The sequence below is a fragment of the Hyperoodon ampullatus genome, assembly GCF_949752795.1.
Source record: "Hyperoodon ampullatus genome assembly, chromosome: 7".
Lineage (NCBI taxonomy): Eukaryota > Metazoa > Chordata > Mammalia > Artiodactyla > Ziphiidae > Hyperoodon > Hyperoodon ampullatus.
The window spans coordinates 16,948,341-16,970,075 of record NC_136920.1 but is presented as its reverse complement, the minus strand read 5'-3'; the positions used below and the strand labels follow the sequence as shown (position 1 = coordinate 16,970,075).

The 21,735-nt window shown below is 55.6% G+C and overlaps 1 protein-coding gene across 3 annotated transcripts in view; it reads left to right on the top strand.

The window, feature by feature from the left end:
• Window positions 1-568: 568 nt before the first annotated feature.
• Window positions 569-21,735, top strand: part of DGKZ (diacylglycerol kinase zeta) — a gene marked incomplete at its 5' end in the record, with an annotated part of 40,855 nt that continues 19,688 nt past the window's right edge. For 2 of the 3 annotated variants that reach the window (XM_079708248.1, XM_079708246.1), the window contains one exon: window positions 11,436-11,596. In XM_079708248.1, the coding sequence (XP_079564374.1) occupies window positions 11,436-11,596 (161 nt within the window). Of the gene's footprint in view, window positions 787-11,435; window positions 11,597-21,735 lie in introns of those variants that run through there. The other variant, XM_079708247.1, reaches the window with a different exon arrangement.

Here is a 21,735-nt window from a genome sequence, read left to right as displayed (position 1 = left end):
GACGGGCGGGGCGGTGATTGGCCGCTGCCGAGCTGCAGGGTACAGGGGAGGGGGCGCAGGGGTGGGCTTTGGCGGGCGCCCAGGGCTGGGTTCGTGCCCGCCGCCGGCTGGGCCGGGCTCGCTCCTCCAGTGCCCGAGCCGGGCTGGCTGGGCCGGGCGGCGCCCTCCGCACCGGACCCCGCGGGCTGGCGGGTGTCTCTAAGGTGACACTCCGGTGCGCGGCAGCGGCCGTGGCTGCAGGCGCGCGCTCACCGCCCGGGCTCGGGCTCCGCTCAGTCTCCGGCTCCAGCCGTCCGGGGGCCGCCCCAGCGCTCACCACGCAGCACCCCGACACCCACCAAGACCCCCTCCCGAGGGGCCCGGGAAGATCCCCGCCGGCCTTTCCGAGGCGCAGCGCCCAGCAGCTGCCGCTCCCGTCGTCTGAGCCCCGGCGTCGGGAGGGGCGTGCGGGACCCGGCGCTTCCCTCCCTCTCCGCCTCGCGTTCCCGGGCCCAGGAGGAAGGGAGACTGAACTTGAGCAGGGAACCCCGAAAGGCCGCAGGAACCGCGGGAAGAGGGCGGCCGCAGGATGGCCGAGGGGCCGGGCGGCGGAGGGCCCCGCGGGGACGGGGCTGGCGGCGGCTGCCGCGCAGCCGAGGAGGAGGTGGTGAGGCGACGCTGCCGGCGGGGGGCGGAGGCCGAGGTCTCGCAGCAGCAGTGGCTCGAGGCGCCCCGGGGCATGGCCGCTGGACCCCCGGTGGAGGAGCGGTTCCGCCAGATGCACCTACGAAAGCAGGTGTCTTACAGGTAAGAATGCGGGCAGAGGGGAGCCCAGCGCTTGGGACCACTCCCCTTTTCAGTCAGCAGTCATTGAGCGCCTGCGGCTTGCCTGACACTGCTCTAGGCCCTGGGGATTCAGAAATGACTACCAAGGGGTCTCTGCCTTCTGTGTCCAAGGGGGAGCTTCTGGGACCCTTTCTCTAATGAACAGTGAAAACCCTATTCATTCAACGTGAAATTACTGATGCCCGCTGTGTGCCAGGCACGGTACTGGGCACTGAGGGGAAAAATAACCAAGACGTGATCCTTACGAAGCTCTATCTGCTGGGGAGAGCCAGGAGATGCTCCTGGCTCTTCTTCTAGGGGAAAGAGGGACCCCCTACTCATTCAATAGGCCTTACCTGAGCTTTCCTGTCGGCTGACCCTGTGCTAGGCACTGGCCTGTGGAAGTGACCGAAATGATGCTCGCTGCCACCATGGCTGAGACCCTGCTGCCTAGAGAAGGGGAAGGAATCCCCTCCTGGACCCCTCTGCCCAAGCAGACCTTCACCGGCATCCCAGTGGCAGACTGAAACTTGCACTCCCACCCGAATCTTCTTAAACGTCTTCTGCCTGTGAAAGATTCCCAGCCTCCCAGGTCCCACCACCTATGCCCAGAGGAATCAGCTGGAGTGGGCCCCAGAGACCACTTTTATGATTTGGGATGGGGTGGGAGAGGACTGCCCCTCAGTAAGGGTGCGTATGTTACACAGAGGAGGGGGCAGCCCTCGCCATCCTCTTCCTCTCCCAGACCACAGCCTCAACCAGGGCTTGCTGCCCCTCTAAAGCCCCTGGGCCAGAGTGACCTTTGGAGGGTCCAGCAGGGACAACGAGGTGTCTGCAGTCCTTGAAACCATCGGCCTGGTTAGAGAGGACAAATTTCCTGTTTACAGCCCCGAGGACTTGGGATGTGTCTGAGGCTGCTGCCCTGCTACGTGGGGCTTCTGGGAGGGTGTTTCATAAAACTGACCCAGTCCTGGGAGCTTGAAGGACCCCAGTATTTTTAATGGCTATGAGACCATCGGGCCTCCATCACTTGGGGGAAGATGAGAGAGAACAGGAGGGGACTTTCCCACCGTCATGAAGTGAGACGCTCGGAATAAATGGGCAGGAGGTTACGTTCCCATAGGCCCTACCTTCACTGTCTGGGGCCTGTGAGGAATCGGGAGTACACTGAGCTACATTACTGAGTTCTTCTAGAACACCGTGCTGAGAGAAGGGCGTTGTCTGTCCCCTAGCTGCAGAGAGAAGGGCCCCTGAAAGTCCCCGGGGGGAGGAGAGAGCACAAAGAGACTGATGGGTGATGGGGCATAGAATGAAGGAGATATTAGTCTGGGAGTCAGGAGGCCTGGCTTGTATTCTCACTCTGCCAGTGACTTGTGTGTCCTTGAGCTAGACAATCTCTCTTTCTCTCTGGGCTTCAGTTCTTCACCTATGACGTAAGAGGGTGACCCAAAGTCAGGAGCAAAGAGCATCTGGAGCTGAAAAGGAAGCCAGAGTGCCAGAGTGGGGTAGAGGCTTAGAGGGATGGGGGCAGAGAATAATCAAAAGGCTGAGATAGAAGGTGCTGTGTGCGCACACTCACACACACGTGCACACTCACACATACACACACTCAGAGATAGCCACAAGGGCTGGGGTTCCCCCAGGGTGGTTCCTGAATGGAGGCCCCTCCACAGCCCAAACTTGAGGCCTCTAGTCACTAAGGATGCAGGGCCACCAAGCTGTGGCTCCTCTCTGACTGTGAAAAGATCAGGAGACCTCCGGGTCACCTGTGTGAGGGCTGCAGAAGAAGCACCAGGGCGGGTGCCAGCTGTCACCCCTGGACAGATCAAGTGAGGCACCTCCTCATACCTTGCGGTTAGGCCAGAAGCCCCATCTTAGGACCAGAGCAGGACAGAGCATCAGGTCAAGAAGAGCACCCTGGGCAGAGGGGAGAGGAAGCCCTGGGAAAGAGACAGAGCCCTGGGCTGCCCAGGGACCCCAGTGGAATGACTCAGCCCTCCCCTGTGGCTGCCATCCTAATCAGCCTTGTGACCAATGCTGCTCTTCCTCATACAGGCCGCTGGGGGCTGGCAAGAGCCAGGCCCACGGTGGCCCTTTCCACATCCTCTGCCTGCCACAGTTCCACGCAGCTCTGGCTTGCAACTAGACCTCCCACCCCGCTGTGAGGAGTTGCTAAGAAAAGCAGTTGAAAGCCATTCACAGAGAGAAAAGGCTTTTAGGCAGAAATGCGGGGGCAAAAAAATCTGAGGGCGAGGGGTGGCAGCAGAAGCGGGATTGGGGCCTGGCTGCCTCTGACGTAAGTGAGGATGGGGGTTTTCAGCAGCACAGTAGGAGCTTTTAGGGACGTGGAGGTTTCTGGGAAATAGGTTCCCTTTACCCCACAGCTCTGGTGTGGGCTGGAAGCAGCCCTGGCAGCTGTTTTAGGGGGATGGAGAGATGGCAGGTCTCTGCCAGTGGAAACTCTCAGGGAGAGGGAAGTGGGAGGACATCTTGTGTCTGCATCTGGGCCTGAGGAAAACTCCCAGACACTCAAGGAAGTCCTAAATGCTCAGGGTTGGGCTCAAGAGACCGCTGGAGGGTGGCCTCCAGCCTGGGAGAAGCCAGGGGTACAAGGGACACTGGATTCGGTCTGAAAGGAGCAGTCAGAAGATGCAGAACTTGAACCTCTGGAGATAAGCCCAGTGGTTCCCAAACCAGATCAGCTGAGCATCTCTTTTAAAATCATGTCTAAAGCCCTTCCTGGAGATCCTGTTACAGAGAGTCTGGGATTGGGCCTGGGCATGCCAACTTTTAAAAACCTCCCCAGGTTAATTTTGATAGTCAAGTAGGTTCAGAAACCACTGACTTCACCTGTGGAGAAGCTGGAGGAGAGAGAGCAAGGGTAAAATGTGAGCTGGATCACTGGGGTGTGGCTGGTAGGGGGCTTCCCTGTCCTGGGTGCTTTTGTGGCCCTAGAAGGACCTTGAAGGAGGATCAGCATCTCTGTCTGCAGCTCTGACCCTGGGCCAGACACTGTATGAGATGGAAGCATGAGATAACATTCTTCTCTCAACAAAAGTATGATTCGGTCCAGGGCCAGACAGTAAATATTTCCAGCTTTGCAGGTCACACGGTCTCTGTCACTCTGCTCTGCCTTCGCAGTGTGCAAAAGCAGCCACAGACAATATGGAAACCAATGAGCATGACTGGACTCCAGTACAACTTTATTTATAGACGCTGAACTTTAAATTTCATATCATTTCTACTGTCACAAATATTCTTTTGCTTTTTTCCAACCATTTACATTTGTAAAGACCATTCTTAGCTCACAGCCATACAAAATCAGGCAGCAGGCCAGATGTAGCCCATTGGCCATAGTTTGCCAACCCCTGATCCAGCAGATGGGATGGGACAAACACATGGGAAAGACAGCTGATGGTGGGCATTAGGAATTAACACGGGCATTGGGCAAAGTGGCACATGCATTGCACTGAGAGAGGCAGTGCAGTGCACATGCATGCAGTCCTCAGGGTCAGAGAAACCTGGGTTCGAATTCCAGCTCTGCCCCTTCCTAGCTGGGTGAATCACTTTCACCTCTGACCCCATTTCCTCTATGGAAAATGGGAACAATACTACCTGTACAAGAGGGTGGCTGGCAAGATGAAAGAAGATAAGAGATGTAAAGTTCCTGACTTGTAGTGTGGGTGAGACACAAGTTAGATCTTCTGCCCTCTATAGCTGGACCTTCTTGTGGGTTGGGGCTGGGGAGAGGTTCAGGAAGGCCCCTGAACGAGGTGTGCCCTGAGTGGTGGATGGCTGATGAGACCTGGGAGTGGCAGAGTTTAACAAAGGGTAAGAGCAAGGGCTGAGCCTGTGTGCACGTCCCAGGCTGCAATCCTCCCCCTGCCCCCTCCACCCCCACGGAGGGGCTGGGGGGAAGCGACTGGGGGTGCCAGCTGGCAGGGGAGGGTGCCCCCTACTGTGGGCATGGGACTCTGGGTACCAAGCTCCTCGAGGGAGGGGCACCTGATCCAACTCTCCCTGCTGCTATTTACCAGAAGCTAAAAATAACCAAAGAGTGACAGGGAGACGGGGCCGATTTGTAATTTAAATAGCAACGGGATAAAGCAAAGAGCTGCAAGAGATCACATTCTGTCCTGAATTTAAAATGCAAAAACCGGGGGCAGAGAGCGGAGCTGGAGCTGGAGGAGGGGGCCCCGCTGCCAGAGGAAGCCGGAAGCCGGGGGTCTATCGTTCTCCTTCCTTTGGGAAGGGCGCGGGCCCAGGCCCAGCCCGGAACTCCTTCCTCCCCTCAGGGACCCAAGGTTCTTGCTGACTCGTGAGTCAAAGGCCAGGAAGGCTGTGCCTAGAGGTGGGGCCAGGCTTATGTGAAGGCGGCGTTGTAGGGTTGGGATTCCAGAAGGAGGGTCTTATCTGAGCCTATTTTAGCCCAGGGCGCTTGAGACAAGCCCCCTCAGCATCACATGCCCCGCACCTCCCGCACCAGGGGACATAAGTCCTTTGGGCCTTTTGGAGGGGAGCTGGGAGGACCAGTTCCAGCAGAAGCACTTGAACAGGTTCTTCTCTGCTGTGCTGCTAAAAAGACATCAGGAAGCCTGGGTTGGAGTCTCATCTTTGCTTCAGTTGGTGCCATGTCAGAGCAGGGCATACAGAGAAGCCCCCAAGGATCCAGGTCCCAAGGACAAGGGTTAGCACAGGCTAAGGAAGACCTGTCTTTAAGGATGCACAAAGTGGGTAGGGAAGGCACCGGGAACAGATCTGGTTTCTGCTGGGCCCCACTGTGCTTAACCAGTGTTCTTGGCCTACAGGCATCTGGGGAAGGAAGACTCATCTGGACTCATAGAGTAGGGGGGGATTTGAGGATCACTGGGCAGCACCTTATAGATGAGAAACTGAGCCTCAGAGAAGTTAAGCAATTTGCTAAGATCCCAGTCAGTAACTGGTAGAGCCAGGATCCAGACTCAGATCAGCTTCACTCCAAACCCGTTGTCAGGCTTTCAAGGGTCTGGACGTTCATTCTTAAGGCTCTCTTCTTTTGGCTCTGTAGTAAGTGCACATATCCCTCGGAGGGGTAATAGCAAAGGGGTGTGAGGGCTGGAAGGTGGTTCTGCAATCAGGGCTTGTGATCCAACAGATGGGGATGGGAGGCTTGAAGGGCAGGAGACCTGCTGATCTTGCCCTGGGAGCTTGGTGCTGCAGTCCAGGCCGGAAGCAGCAGGAAGCTCCTCAGGGCAGATCTAGCTGACCCCGAGCAAGGGGACAGACACCCAAGCTCCTCTCCCCTCCAGCCTGGGGACCTGGAAGGTGCCAAAGGCAGTTTCCAAGAGCGATCATGGTTTGAGGGACCACGCTTGACTGCGGAGCTGCCTGTGCTCTACCCACAGCCCTGTTGCCCCAGTGGGAAAGGGTCCCCAGCCCCTCCTCCAGATTTCCTCCCACACGTGACTTTAATGAGGCTACCCAGAAGGAGCCTAATCAAATTTCCATCTGTCACTAGCCAGCAGCACCTGCAACCCAGCTCAGGTACATCTGTCTCCTCTGTGGGGGTAAAGGCCCAGAACCTGGGCAGGGGCCAAGATCAGCAGGTGCTTTTAGGCTCTAGGTTGCTCCCAAGGGCTCCCAGCAGGTACCTGGATCACAGGCTTAGCTTAGCTGCTGTGAAGGGACATGGGCTCCAGAAGTCCCTCATGTCTCACCACAGCCACTCATGCAAACGGGAAGCCAGCCCCCTCCCTCTGCTCCGCTTGTTGGACAGCTATATTCAGCTCATTTCGACTTCCATACGAAGTTACTAAGCACATACTGTGCACCCAGCACAGAGCTAGGAGCTACACTGGGTTCAAGAATCTTGTAAGGAGACAAGACCAATATGCATAAAAGGTCACATAATAGAGGAATATTTGGGGGGAACAAAGGTGAGTGTCAGAGACACATCAGTGGGATGGGAGTGCTGGCTCTGGAGCAGCATTTGACACTTAGTAGGTATTGATATTTATAAAATATTTGTCATATGAATGAATGAGTGAGTGAAAACCTGGAGATCAGGGAGGGAGATTCAAATGAAACTGTCAGAGCTAGACGAGATCTTAGAAATCATCTGATCCAACCCAGAGATGTTAAGTGATTTGCCCAGCATCACACAGCAAGGGCTGGGGTTTGTACCAACTCTTTCCACCTTCCCACTTTTGCTCTTTGGGCTGGGGTTTTGAAAGATGGAGATTTTGATTGGCCAAGCTTTATGGGCAGACAGGGCAAGGAGAGCAGCATAAGCAGAATGAAATGGCAGGGGTGAGGGCAGCATGTTAAAAGAAGTGTGAAGAAAGAGGGAAGAAATGTTTATTGAGTACTTACTGTGAGGCAGGCACCAGCATGGTGTGAGCCGAGAGCAAATCTCTGCAGGGAGAGCTTGGACGAAGAGGCAAAAAAGAAAGGAACCAGAACACAAGGAGTCTTGAAGGTCAGGCCAAGGAGGTTGGCTTGGCTGGTTGTGAGAGCAGTGGCTGTCCAGATCGTGGGTTAAGTGTTTGGTGCCCTGGTACATTTCTTTTCCCCAGCTCCCACTTGCTCATCCAGGCCACAGAAAGTAGAACACCTCACCCTCTGGGGCCTCAAAAAAGCCCAGAATAATTTTCTTACCCAGATTCCTCTTCCTGTGTGTATCTGGGTGGATTCTGAGGGGTCCCCAGCTCCCCAGTGCTGGCACACGTTGTCCTAGGAACTGCCGAGGGCATCCTCCCCAGCCCTGTGCACCTGTCCCTTCCAGCCTTGTCCTCCCCACCCCACCTGCAAAGTATTGACATCTTCAGTGAGTACAAGCCCGGGGGGACCGTGGTCCCACAGCTAGGACTGCTCTGCCTCTCAGAGCCTCCAGCCTGCCCAGCTTCCCCTCCAGGCGTCACATTTCCTGCTCCCTGCTTCTCCAGGGCTGCCAGAAGCCTCAGACTGAAAACAAGCCCAGCCCCATTTCCTCTGTTTAACTGTTCAAGCTACTTGCAGAATCCCTGGGAGAGGAGGACAGGGCCCTGCAACAGCCTCCTTCTAGAATAGACCTTGGCCTGGCTGGCAGAGTCTCTGCTGGGCCACAGCACACAGGACCTGCCTTGAGGCAGGGTGATGGGCTGGAGGGAGAGCCACTGGGAAAGGGGCTGCCAAGCTTCAGCGGCGTCACCTGGCTATGTCCCCAATCCTAGAGGGGCAATAGGATGCCTTATTTATGGGCACAGACTCTGGGGTGAAATTCTTATTTCTACCATTTACAGGCTCGGTAACCTTGGACAAATGAGCTTAGCCACTCTGTGCCTCAGTTTCTCCATCTGTAAAAGGAGGAAGATAACGAGATCTATGTCATAGGATTGTCACAAGAATTCAAAGGTTTCTGGCACAGAAATGTCCAAGAACTATTAGCTATTTTTTACTATTACCAAGTATCAATTAGTCATGACATAGCATGATTTATTAAGCAAATAGTTATTGAGAAATATTATGTTCCAGTCATGAGGGACACAAAGGTGATTACAGCACCAGATGGAGGTTTCTAAGGGCTGGGATGGCATCGTGTACATTCCTGTGTCTGCAGGTTCTGTAGTGTAAACGTTTATTGAACTGAACTGAACTGACACCCTTTCTGTCCTCGAGAAATGTACAATCTTTCTGGGGTAACAAACACATCCAGAGCTAAAGAACTAATTATAGAGCAGCATGATTAAAGAGTGCTTAAGGAAGGTATGATTTCCATCCCAGAACCAACCCTAATAATAAAGAGCGAGTGTATGCCTTACTATTTATTTACCAAATCCTCATGATGGCCTCAAAGTCCACCCAGTGTGGCCTTTTTGCTATTCTTTAGACTCATCAAGTACATTCCTACTCAAAGGGCCTTTGCTCTTACTGTTCCTTCCACCTGGACTGCTGTTCTCCCAGATTGTCACATAATTTGCTCTCTCAATTCATTCGGGTTTGTTCTCACATGTCACCTCAGGAGGCCTTCCCCAGTCCCCCTACCTAAGTAACATCGCTGTCATCATCCTCTGCCCCCTTCGCCTTGGTTTTATTTTTCTCTATAGCTCATCTCATCTCATTACCGGACATTATTTCATATATTATTTGTTTAGAATAGAATCTAAGCAACATAATGTTAGAGTGCTGGTTCCTTGAACACTGCTACTAGTCTGATACAGTACCTGATGCACAGATAGAAGGCACTCAATAAATATTTATTGAATGAATTCATTTGTAAACCCTTTCGCCTCTCATTTAATCCTCCTAAAACTCCACAAGCTCAATTATTACTATTGCCCCCTTCCATGTTACAGATGAGACAACTGAGGCTCAGAAAGGCTCCCTGACACACATGTTCACCAGTTTATCTGTTTATAGCCTACCTTATTCCAAAAAGGATTTCAGGTGACCTGGAGAGGTAAACCTCTCTGACCTGATCCAGGGTGCACAGCTGGTAAGTGGCAGAAACAGGATGTGCGCCCACATCTTCTAGCTCCATTCTGGTTACTCTCTCCACTCCGCCACTGTCCATGTGTTAGACGGTGTGGTGCTCACAGAGCTGAGAGGAGAGAGAGCTGTGTGTGGGCTGGGCACGGTCCCAGTGCACCCAGAGGTTGTGAGGAAGCAGGAGACCTCAGCAGGACCAAGAGGTGAAGATCGGAGCAGTTAGGTGGAGAGGAAGGCCAGACTGGGGCCCAGGTTCAGATTCCAGCCTGGGCAGGCCTGCTGGCTGCCTGGCAGCCTCTGACTTGGTGCTGTCTCCTGGCTGCTGGGCTGGGCTTGTCCTCACCTGCCTCTTGCCCTCCGGGGCAACTCCTCTTCCCAGCCAGCCTCCTGCCCTGGCCAGCGGAAGGCGCCTACGAGGCCTATGGTCCTCGACGGGGCAGCCGGCCGGCCTCTCGCAGGGCCCCCTGGTCAGGAAGTGCCGAAAGAGGAAGAGAGTCGCCGGGCAGGATGAGCACACTGGGGGCCGGCCACAGTACCGGGGGAGGCTGCGATGAGGCTGCAGCTCTGGGCCCCGCGGAGGTTCTGGAGACAGAAGAAGGAGAGCAGCCCGGGGCACTGAGGCAGATGTGGCGCTACCGCTCCTGGGACGTGCCACGGATCCCAGCTGAGGCCCCCCAGTCACAGTAGGTACTTGGGTGGCCGGAGAATGAGCACAGGGACCTCTGGCCCTCAATCCCTCCATAAGTCTTTTATCTGGGGTTGGGGGAGTGACAGAAGTGCGGTTACACCCCTCCCTGTGTCCAGTGGCCCTGCAGAGGCACAGAAAAGGGCAAAGGGGTTCTTGGCAGGGTGAGAGGGGCTCTGATGTTTGAATTGCTGGGGCAGTGTGGTGGGGCCTGAGCTTGCAGAAGGCTACGATTAAGCATGTGTACTGGCTGTGCCACCACAGGCGACTGCTCTGGTTCCACTTGCTGTCCTCATCTCTTGAGGGGGACAACCTTTGCTGCCCATGGGGGTGTGTTTGTGTGTGGCTGCGAGGTATATTTCTGGGTGGGTGAGGTATATGTAAGAGGGATGTGGCAACATGTAACCGTTGTCCTGGGTTACATCTGGGTATAGGAGAAAGACGTATATATTCACTGAGGGCATGGATGTTGGGGAATGAGAGTGTGGTCCTTGCTTTTGTGTATGTATTTATGAGTATGTAAGAGGTGTGCGGGTGATTCCTGTAGTGCAAGAGATTTACAGGTTCCGTTGGATATTGTGTTGGAAAAGTGCTATGTGTTAGGAGTGTGAAAGGATTAGAAACAGCTTTGGATTTAGAAAGATGAATTTGAATGAGAAACGTGTTGTTGGTGTGTGTGAGGGTCACTAAGTGACTTTGGTCCTGGTATACATTTCTGAGTGTGAGAGGCTGGTGTGGGAAGTGTTAGTTTGTGTAATGAGTGAGCATAATTGTGTGAGAGGCGTGTCTGTTCTGTGCGTATGGGGAGCACTGTGTGACTTTTGTTCCCGAGGGCGTGATTTGGGAGAGCGAAGCGGGTAGGAGTGGAGATTGTGTGAGTGCCTGTGACGGGCACAGGGTGTGCGAGAGAGGTGTCTATTCCTTGTAGATGTGGGAGGGGAGGTGGTGATAGCCACCCTCGCGAGTGTTCACTTGTGAGTATGTAGGTTGTTTGGTGCGGGGAGACGGGGCTAAGAGGGAGAAAAAAAAGTTGCGTGTGCCTGGGTGCGCGCAGGGGGGGCTGTGTCGGGCTGGAGATTCTATTCTGATCCAGGAGGCGGACCAGCTGGGGTTTGTGGGCGGGGCTCCGTTGCCCCCACCCCTCTCGACCCCGCCCCCTCTGGCGGCCCAGGCGGGTTGCGGCTCGTCCGGCGGCCGGCAGAGGGCGCGGCGGGCCGGTGCCACCGCGTAGCCGAGGGGGCGTGCTCGGCGGCGGGCAGGCAGCGGCCCGGCCAGCTATGCGGGGTCCTGCGGCCGCAGCTGGCGGCACTTCCTGGAGCGGCGACTGCGGCTGCTTCCCCAGCACCTGGGCGTGGAGCGCGGGGGCGCGCGGCGCGGGGCGGGCGGAGCGAGCGCGCGCCATGGCCGCGGCGGGAGGCGAGGAGCCGGCTTGCTAAGCCCCGGCCGCCGGCCCGGCATGGGCGTCTTCCGCGGGCCCGCCGCCGGCCGGGGCTAGGGCCGGATGGAGCCGCGGGACGGCAGCCCCGAGGCCCGGAGCAGCGACTCCGAGTCGGCCTCCGCCTCGTCCAGCGGCTGCGAGCGCGACGCCGGTCCCGAACCGGACAAGGCGCCCCGGCGTCTCAGCAAGCGGCGTTTCCCAGGGCTGCGTCTCTTCGGGCACAGGTGAGCGCGGCGGCGGCGGCGGCGGCGGGAGGCATACCTCGGCCACCTGGTACTGACACCGAGCGGGGTGTTCCCGGGCACCGGCGATCCGGGTTGTCTTGGCGTTGGCTCTGCGTGGGGGGTCATCCCCCAGCGTCCGGGCACTGGCACTGAGTGGGGGTCATTCCCTGGCACCGGCAGTTTAGCGCGCCTCCTCTGTGGTACCGAGGCAGGGGCGGCTTCCAACTCTCCAGCAGGGAGACAGAATCACCTAACCCCCTGGCACCAGCAGGTAGGGCCCCCATGACTGGCCACGATCCCCTTCTTGGCACTGATGGAACAGGGCCCCCTCTGAGACTCCTGGACCCTGGGAGGTGGGCGGTCACGTCGCCACTCTGGTCCTCGGTGTGGCCGGGTTGCTTACCACCGCTGCGTGACATCCGCAGAACATGGCCTGATTGATACTACTGTTACGACCCATGCCTGTCCCGGAGCACTGGTCACAGACTTAATCGCTCAGCATTTTCAGCTTCTCCTTGGGGTTGGGAGTTCCTGGCCACCTGTTTTACAGTGCTCTTAATTAGCAGGGAGACCTCAACCTCTGCTCTGCTAGGCAGTAGACATATCTCCCCCTACCCCCGTCTAGCCCTGCTGGGAAAGGGATGGGGTGCTGACTCTTAAAGCTCTATCTTGGCCTCTCCCCCAGCACGCCAGATGTCACCATCTTGTGCCTGTGACAGGGCTTTGACCAGGACTCTGGTGAGGAACTGTGCGGAGGGTGTGGAAAGATTGAGTGCAGGCAACCCGTGGCATGTGTGCTGGTGTTGGCTGGGAGCCGCTTCCTGCCAGTGCAGCTCTGGTGGAAGGTGAGGGGAGATGGTGCCCCATGAGGACTCCACCTGGCTCCCTGGGCTTCTGCCTGACTTACCCTGTCCTTCTACAGTGGCCATGGAGCTTGCAGCCAATCAGCTCAGGACCCCAGAGCCAACTTAGACTGGACTCTGACCACTTGGAGTCTGCCCAGGGCCTCCCTCTCACTTTTCTTCGGTTGTCCAGGCTTCATGGCAATTGGCCCCCCCGAACTTTGCCCTGTCCCTTCCCAGGGTTGACCTCACCCACGAATAACATGGGTAGTTTTTTGCTGTACAAGTTGGCATCCCTGTAATGCTGCCCTGTGCCCTCTGCCTGCCCTGCCCTAAGCAGGGCCCTGCTCTTTGTGCCTGCACTGTGTTGCCATGCACAAAGATCTGGATCCTCACACTGGCAGATGGAGCTCTGTAGGCCCTTGTGAAACCAGGCAGGCTTCAATGCCACATAAAACGGGGCAGGGAACAAAGCTTCTCGTACCTCTGTTTTGTCACCCACAGCCCTGCATGCCGGAGCAGTTTACACCCAGCTCTGCAGGATGTAGCCTCCAGTGTTCACAGGCTTGTGAGGGGGAGGGAGGGGCTCCGCCAGAGGCTTCCTGTCCCTGCCCACAGGGTACCAAGTGTTGGGCTCTTCTGACCTCTGGCTGTTGCCCCTTGTGAAGGGCACAGGTCTGTGCATGTAGCAGTGAACCTCAGACACATTCAGGAGGAAGGATAAGAAGTGAGAGAACAGCAAGTACCTTTACATAATTCTCTAAAATAATCAGGACAGATGTTATTTCTCCATTTTTATAGACGAGAAGAACTCAGGCTCAAAGAGATGAGTAGTTTGCCCAGAGTCACGTAGCAAGTAAGAGGCAGAGATTGAACTCTAGTCTGATTCCAAAACCCACATCCTTTTCTCTATACCAGGTTCCCAAACAGAACATCACAGTGACCTCGGGTGCTTTAGGAACTACAGATTCCTAGATCTTACCCTTGGCATGTCTGACTCATCAGGTCTGGAGATGGGGCTGGGCATTTTTTTTTTTAATTTATTTTTGGCTGCGTTGGGTCTTCGTTGCTGCACGCAGGCTTTCTCTAGTTGCGGTGAGCCGGAGCTACTCTTCTCATTGCGGTGGCTTCTCTTGTTGCAGAGCACGGGCTCTAGGCACGCGGGCTTCAGTAGTTGTGGCACTCAGGCTCAGTAGTTGTGGCTTGCGGGCTCTAGAGCTCAGGCTCAGTAGTTGTGGTGCACGAGCTTAGTTGCTCCGCAACATGTGGGATCTTCCCAGACCAGGGCTCGAACCCATGTCCCCTGCACCGGCAGGCAGATTCTTTACCACTGCGCCACCAGGGAAGTCCCGGAGCTGGGCATTTTATAAAGCTTCCCAAGTGTTTCTAAGGTCTCAAGTTTGAGAACCACAGTATTACATTCACTCTGGGGATGGTAAGTGATCTGACAGGATGCCTTAATGAGAAGAAAATCAAACAGCACCTCCGGGAGAGTGTAAGGAGTCTCCCCTGCATAGTTGCATTGTGCTGGGGCATTGGGGCACACAGAAATGAATGCCTTTGGAAAACCCAGTAGAGTCAGGGAAAGGGCAGTGGGGTAAAGACTTCCCCCTGACAAGCCTGGGCGTTTGGAGAATCAGATGTCCACGGGGCTGACCTGCCTCCTCTTGCTTTGACTGGAGGCTGGGGGGACAGTGCACCGCCTTGGCACCGTCCCTTTAACGCTGTTTACTTGGTCCTGCCACCTTTGCGAGTTGCCAGTCTCAAAACTCCCCAGTGCCCCCGCTGAACCTAGCCCTCCGTCTTTCCCCAGGCTCCAAGCTCATTCTCAGTCCGGCTCTTGCTGCTCATTGGGCATCCACCCTCTGAATATCCCCCGCCGCCCCCCCCCACAAGCCATACACACTTCAGGCCTTGGGGCTGAGGGACCTGCAAGGCGAACAGATAGTGGCTGGAAGGGAGGATGACAAATAGATTGGTGGTGGCTGCGGAAGCTCTATTGAGACTTCTGCATTCGGATCTCGGCTCAGTGGTAGAGTTCTAGAATCGACTAGCACTCTGCTGTGGGCTTGGGAGGTGTAGTGATGGTACATGGGCCACATGTTTGCCATTCCTGGTCTGGTAGAACGGTCTGTGAATGGCAGCCTCTTCGGCATCTTCCTTAAAGAGGCTTTTTCTTAAAGCCCACTGCAGCCTCCCACATCTGGCTCACCCTCTGGACTCTGGGGAGCAGTTTGCCGTCTCCCCGTTTTTATTTAGCCCAGTAAGGCACACGGCTGAGCCATGCTCCTCCCCAGCTCCATTCCACCTCGCCTGTCCTCGCTGGCAAGCATCAGCCACTCCCACATGAGGAGGTGTAGGTTCTGCCCTCCCCAGGGCATCTGGGTTTCCTCTGTCCTTACCGTTCAGATTCTGTTGGCCTGGAGGGGTGGTCAGTCAGAAGCGGGAGGGAAGATGACTCTGCCTCCTCCTCCTCTTCCAGGGCCCACCTGAAGAGGACCCCCTCATCCTCTGGCCCTGTCCGAGCAGCCTGACCCGGGCAGGTCACGCAGCTTGTGGATTAACTGGTTTTGCACCCCAGGGGCATCAGAAATTACCTGACACTTCACACATCTAGGCGGAAGGCACCTCAGCCTGCAGAGCCCCTGGGAGCCTGAGCGTTAACTCTGCCACCCCTGGCCTTCATTCGTGCTTAAAGTCATTCATTCCTAGAGGGCAGGAAACGCACCTGTGGGACAAGTTTGAGCCAGTAGGTCCCATTTAGAGGTGATGCCACGCGGGGCCAGGTGAGCGTGGTCCTGAAGTCCGGGATGGCAGAGCGTGCCTGCCGGGCAGCCTGAGCAGAAACAGCGCCGGTTTGGGTTGAGTTTGCAACGATCGGGAAGGGGTGTATTGAGGGATGCCTCACGTTCAGAGGCAAGAATCTGGGCTGTGGTGCCGGGATGTCTGGGAGCAAAAGGTTCCTCTTGGAGTGGTTTGTCTTGCTCAGGCTAATTCTGGGAGCTGCCCAGGTGGCCAAGGGAGGCGGGTGTAAGCCAGAGTCCCTGGGTTCCCGCAGGTTTGGGAAGAAAAAGGGGCCTCGGTGACTGAGCCGTGCATCGGCTCACCTCGCTCGGCCTGTTCCCCACGCGACATCGTGTGCCAGCGTGGAGCCAGCCAGGCCGGGACCTGGGTTGGGAGCCTGCGGTCTTCCCTCTGCTGCCGCACACCCGCCAGCGGCTCTGGCTTACAGGCCAGGGGAGGGGGCGGGCAGCTCGTCATTTTTTCTCCGTGCCGTCCTCCGAAAAGGTCAAGTCTCAGGATGCGGAGCCGCCCGGGACTCTCACTTGGCAAATGAGAGCACGAGAGTGGGTGTCCTCCCAGGCAAGGACGGAGGAAGGACTGAGTGACCCTGGGAGAGGGAGAAACAGGCCTGCCTCTGCTGCTTCCTAGAGCCCTCTCCAGAATTCACCAGTCGCCCCCCGAGCAGAGGGGGAGCCGAGTGGGCATGCTGGCCCCGAGGCTTGGCCTGTGCTGGTCCCTAGGAGAAGCAGAGGTTGGGTCCCTGTCCCCCGACAAAGGCGAGAGAGTTTCCACGTCCAGGAGCTGACTGGAAACTGGCCCTGCAGTGTCGCTAGAGCGACACAAGGGGGCGACAGCTGCCACGGTGGGGCCGTGAGAGGGGAGAGTCCCTTTGCTGCGGTCCGTCCACTTGTACCACAGGCCTGCTGTGAGTGGACCCGCACAGACCCCCGCTGCTGAGCTACCTGATACTCTGGCAGCGGCAGAAGGCAGGCTGGGCGTGAGCTTCCACATCAGCTGGCCCGACCCCTCCCCCTCTCTGAAGATTGAGGTCCAGCGCATTGACCTTGACTGGGCTGAGGTCTCACAGCTAACTAGGGGTTATCTGGGACTTCAGTGCCAGTCCCCTAACTCCAGGAGCGTGTCAGTTTGTACCACATCACAGGACCCCAAAGGCTCCCCTGCTTTCTGAGAAATCCTCATCCGGCACCTTCCGACCTGCCCTCCGCCTCCCCTCCCCCCTGCCGCCACCTGAGTAATTCTCTAGGTCGGCATGGGGGGCGGGGCAGCGTGGGCAGGAGGGGGCAAGCCCTGCACCTGCATCCAGGCTCACCGTCTCCCCTCACTCCTGGGCGAGATTAGCAGGGTGCACCTCTGGGTGATGCCAGGCACTCATTTCTTGCCCCCCTGAACTGCTTCCTCTGTGCTTCATGTGTGGGAGCCCCTGATGCCCTTAGGATATCATCCTCACATAGGGCTGCCGTGTGGCTTCCCACCCCACGGTTCTCAGCACCGGGCCTGCCTGGCACTCCAGTCACAGGTGGGAGTCTTGGAAGGCAGCTTCAGGTGGAAGAGGGCAGGCCAGAGCAGTGACCAGATGCCCTTGAGGAGCTGTCATTCTGCCGTCTTTCCTCGTCTGTCGCCTTCCTCAGCTGAGACACCAAAGGCATGGTTAGGTGGTACAGAGCAGGTTTGATGAGCCCAAGGGCTCTGTGGCCCAGGTAGAGGAGGGAGAGGCCGAGGAGATGAGCTCTCCCACCTGCCACCCCTCTTACACTCATCTGGATGCAGGGGATGTGCCAGCTCGCCTTTCTCTGGCCATTAACGGTTGCCAGAAGCTTGTAAATCCATCAATTTCATGTACTCCTCTGAACAACCTTGCAGTTGATTTTATTCCCATTTTACAGATGAGGCACCAAGGCTCAGCGAGGTCAGGGGCCTGGCCCAGGATCATGCAGCTTACGCTGGAGCCCAAACCCAAGTATCTTTTCATAACACCAGGCTGCCCTACTTACTAGCACTCCTTCTATTCTTTTATTTCCCCATCACCAAGCTGGTAGAGCCTAAGAAGGGGTTTAAGTGCTTGAACCCCTTGAAACTGAGAGATCTTTGTCTTGTGTGGGAGTAGAGTGAGGCCCTTGAGATGATCTGTGCCCCAACCCCAAGGGAGAACCACCACCAGGATCCTAGCCCCACGGGGAGCAAGGCTGAGCGGGGTGGGGGGGTGGGGAGGCCCTTGGGTAGGGAGACTCGGGTTGTAAGGAGGGTGTCGTGTGGCTCCCTGGCTGGATCTGGAGTGGAGGGGCAAGTCTGGGACCTTTCATCTTGCTTTCAAAGTGCAGGGAGCGGACGACTCGAGGGACGTGTTCCCAGGAGCTCCAGGTATCACCCTGGAGTCGGTGGGTGGCCTGTGGCCTGGGGGGAGGTGTTGAGGAGGAGGGCACAGCGCACCGGGCCTCACGGTGAGAGGTCTGAAGAGAGAGGGAGGGCCCCCCCCAGCTCTCTCCCTCCACTGTAGAGACCTCCCCGCTGCTTGCACCTGGCCTAGCGCCAGTTCAGAGCTCCCACATAGAGGCCTCTCCCCTGCCAGGGCTGAACCAAAATAGCTGTCTAGGAGCCTGGGCCTGCACCGCCCACGCCGCAGCATCTCGCGGGTTAACAGCTTGCCTGTCTCTCCGCCCCCCTTCCCCAGCTTGCTGACATTTTACTGGGGCGGGGGTGGTTGTGAAAGGGGGCCCTAGCCCACGCAGACACCCCACTGACGCAACCTGTCAGCCACTCGCCCTCCTCTGAAAGGCATCCTTTCGGGTGAGACCTTCCTTCCGGCTCCACGGATATGGGGATCCTACCAGGAGACAGTGTAAGGAATACTTGGGGCTCCATGCCACTGCTGAACTCCACCCATGGAAGACCCAGGGCAACCCCCAGAAGCTGTTCTCCCTCTGGGGGCCTTTTTTTTTTTTAATACTTAAAAATCTTTTGAAAAGCATTAAGTATTTGCCATGAGGAAAGTATACAGAAAAACGTTAACACCTACCACTTAGCTTGGTCAGATCTTACCATTATGCCATATTTGCCTTAGACAGAGATGGAGGCCTCCTTGTCTCCCTCCCCAGAAGAAACAACAATCCTGATTTGGGTGTTTACATTCTCGTGCCTGTTTTAAGATTTTTTTTTCCTATGTATGTATGCATCCATAGTAACACATAGTACTGTTTTGTACGGCTTTGCCCTTCAGTTAAATGGTGTATTGTATGTATTCTGAATTTAGGTTTTTCCCTCCATGTTGTTTTAGAGATTTAACTGTCTTGAAACATGAGCATTAGTGTGAAGCCATTTTAACTGCCATATACCATTCCTTTTTGTAACTGTTGACAGACATTTAGGTTGTTGGTAGTTTTTTTGCCATTGCAAGTAATCCTTCAGAGACTGTGCTGGGACACGGCTCCTTGTGTGTTCTGTCCACCAGTGCTGGGTTACAGAGCAGTGTATCTTCAGCTTAGATAGTTGTAGCCAAATTGTGCACTAAAGTGGTTTTCCTAATTTTTAGGCCTCAGGAGTTATTTTTCTGTCTTTAAAGTTTTGGTAAACTGAGGAATGGGTTACCATGAACACTTTCTCTTTCAAGCCTGCAATATCCCATGAGGAAGACAAGGTGGTATTATCCCCATTAATCCGATGAGGAAATTGAGGCCCAGCCAGGGTAAGAGACTCAGCTTGAGGTGAGGTTGCGTAGCCGGTCAGAGGCAGGACACCTCTGGACCTTTGAGTCCAAATCCTCGGAAAGCACCTTTGACCCCTGTGACCTCTCAGGAAGATTGGAGGCACATTTTCTGTCTTCGAGGCAGGAAAAAAAAAAAAAAAACCCTGTGTGGAGTGCATGAAGCCTGGGAGGCCGAGTGGGGCCCTGGGGGCTGACAGCTGATTCTAAGAAGATCTTCTAGTAGATGGAGGAGGGAGCAACTTGGTCAGAAGAGTCAGAGGGGGAGTTAAATTTTGAATGAGGGATAAGGGGGAATGCTGCTCCTGGCAGATGGGGAATGGGAGCCTGCTGCAGACACAGGAGAAGGCAACAAGAGGGACCAGTCACAAGAGAAGAGGGACGTGGGGGCCAGCAGGGGCTTCGTAACGCTCCCAACAAGGTGTTGGGAGACTCAGAGGGAGACGTATCAGCATTCCCATCAGGGATCGATTTCACTATGTGCCTCTGAGACACAGGAGCTCAGCCCACACCAGCAACTTGTCCACCCAAGGCTGGCAGGAAGGCCTCCGGAACTGGCCAGCCACTGGGTCACTGCACTGGCCCAAAGCCCTTTGCTCTCAGCGTGATCCTTGAGACTGAGCCTGGACCATTCACTTTTCCCTCCATTCACTCTTCAAACCACATCCAGCGCTTCTAGACCCTGGGGATGCAATTACGAGTAACACATGGTCCCAGGGGCGCACGGTCTGGTGGGGGATACCGAGCTGCAAACCAGCGCTGATGGCCCAGAGCAACCAAGAGAGGGCCTGAGCGTGGGAGCAGCTAGCGCGCGGGAGAGGAGGCTGGGGAGAACTTTCCGGCAGAGCCGATATCTGAGCCAGCTCTGAAAAGATGAGAGGAAAAAGATGAAGGAGAGTTCACTGAGCAGAAGAAGAGAATGGTGTTCCAGGCAGAGAGACTGTCAGGTGCCACGCACACAGGCAGGAAGAGACCCCTGTGTGTTGCTTGACAGAAGCATCTAGAGGTAGAGTGAGGGGTTGAGAGCATAGACCCGGAGCCGACTCCTAGGTTGGAGTCCCAGCTCTGCCACTTACTAGCTGCGTGATCACAGGCAAGTTGTTTAATCTCCTTGTGCCTCGGTTTTCTGATGTGTAAAGTGGGGATAATACTACTATTACTTTTTATGAAATGAAGTGAGTTAGTATTTGTAAAACACTTAGGACGGTGTCTGGCACAGAGTGAGTTATGTATTTGTCAAGTAAAATGTAAAAAGTATGAAAGCGAGATGGGAGAGGAGGCCGAGAAGCCTGTTGACTGCCAGGCCCAGGTCTTTGCATTCTGTTCCCTGACAGTAGAGAGCCATTGAAGGATACGTGGACACTTTAGGATGAATTCTGGTGGCAGTAGGAGGATGCTTTGGAGGGGAGGCTCTAAAGGCATGAGTCAGTCATTAATTCCACAAACATTTCTCCAGGGCCTACCGAGACAGGGACTCAGGATAGAAGGAGAGAGAGACTGGGGATGTTTCAGCAAGGAGCTCAGAGCTGGGTCCTGGCCTGGCCCCCCCACCCCCGGCATCTGAGGCAGCCGCTCCTCTCCCCTCCTTGCCCACATCTTCACCTGTGACTTCATGTCACCAAACCCTGTTGCCAGGTGTCATAAGGAAAGCCTTGGAGAACATGGAGTGGGCAGTGGCACCCAGCCCGGAAAGGAGCCTCAGCTGTCGCTCTCTGTGTCCTCTGGAGAGGAGAGGAAGGCAACTGCTAAAACAAAGGCTGCTGCCGTCCTCCTGTGCCCAGCAAAGAGAAGTAGCCTGGGCCTTGTGGTCAGCCCTCGGGTGCGGTACCCGAGGTAGAGGAAGCCCTTCTCTTCCCCTTACGGCTCTGGTCCCTCCCCGACGGAATTCCCTGTTCCTTCCTCCTCAGCCAATCAGCAGTCAACACTGGACTCACTGCCAGACACCGTGCTGGGCTGCCCAGATGCACTAGATCTGGCCCCTGGCCCCCCAGGAGCTTGTCTGGTGGGTGGGAGGAACGAGGCATATGGATTTGAGAGAATCAGGACTTCCAGGGGTCCCATGGCAGAGGAGCCAGATGGGTGGTGTGGAGTCATCAGTGGGAGTGAGGTACTCTTAGCTGGGGCAGCTGTGAGCGGGTGGGATTTTGATACGAGGTGAGGAAGGAGGCCTGTATTCCAGGCAGAAGGTATGCCGTGTGCAAGGACACAGCAGTGAGCTTGGGCTCAGCCAGATTAGGGGGTGGAGAATAAGTTGCCTTGGTTAGCACCAAGGGTTGTATCAAGGCATAGGAAGCTGAGTTAGTGCCACATTGCAGAAACCACGTTTGCTAGGCTAGAGGATTTAGAATTCATTCTGAATCAGTGGTTCCCAAAGTATGGTCCTGGGGTTGCCCTTGACCCTTTCAGGGTATGGTTGAGGTCAGAACTGTTTTCGTAATAATACTTTCAGCGCTGCCCTAGTTTGTGTCGTCCTCACTGTGTTGATATTTGTACTCATTGTATAAAAGCAACGGTGGGTAAAACTACTGGAGCCTCGGCACAGACAAAGGCAGTGGCCCCAACATAAACTTGTAGCCATTGTATTCTTCGCACTCACAACAAGAAGAATGCAGTAAATATATTAATCTTCTAAAGCCTAAATCCTTGAGTACACTTTTTTAAAAGTCCTGTGTGAAGAAATGTGAAATATACATACTGCACTTTTGCTGCAAACCGAACTATGATGGCTGTCTTGAAAAAGCACTTTTGTGACTGAGTTGCGAGCCCTACTCGTCACTTTTTTTTTTTTTTTTTAA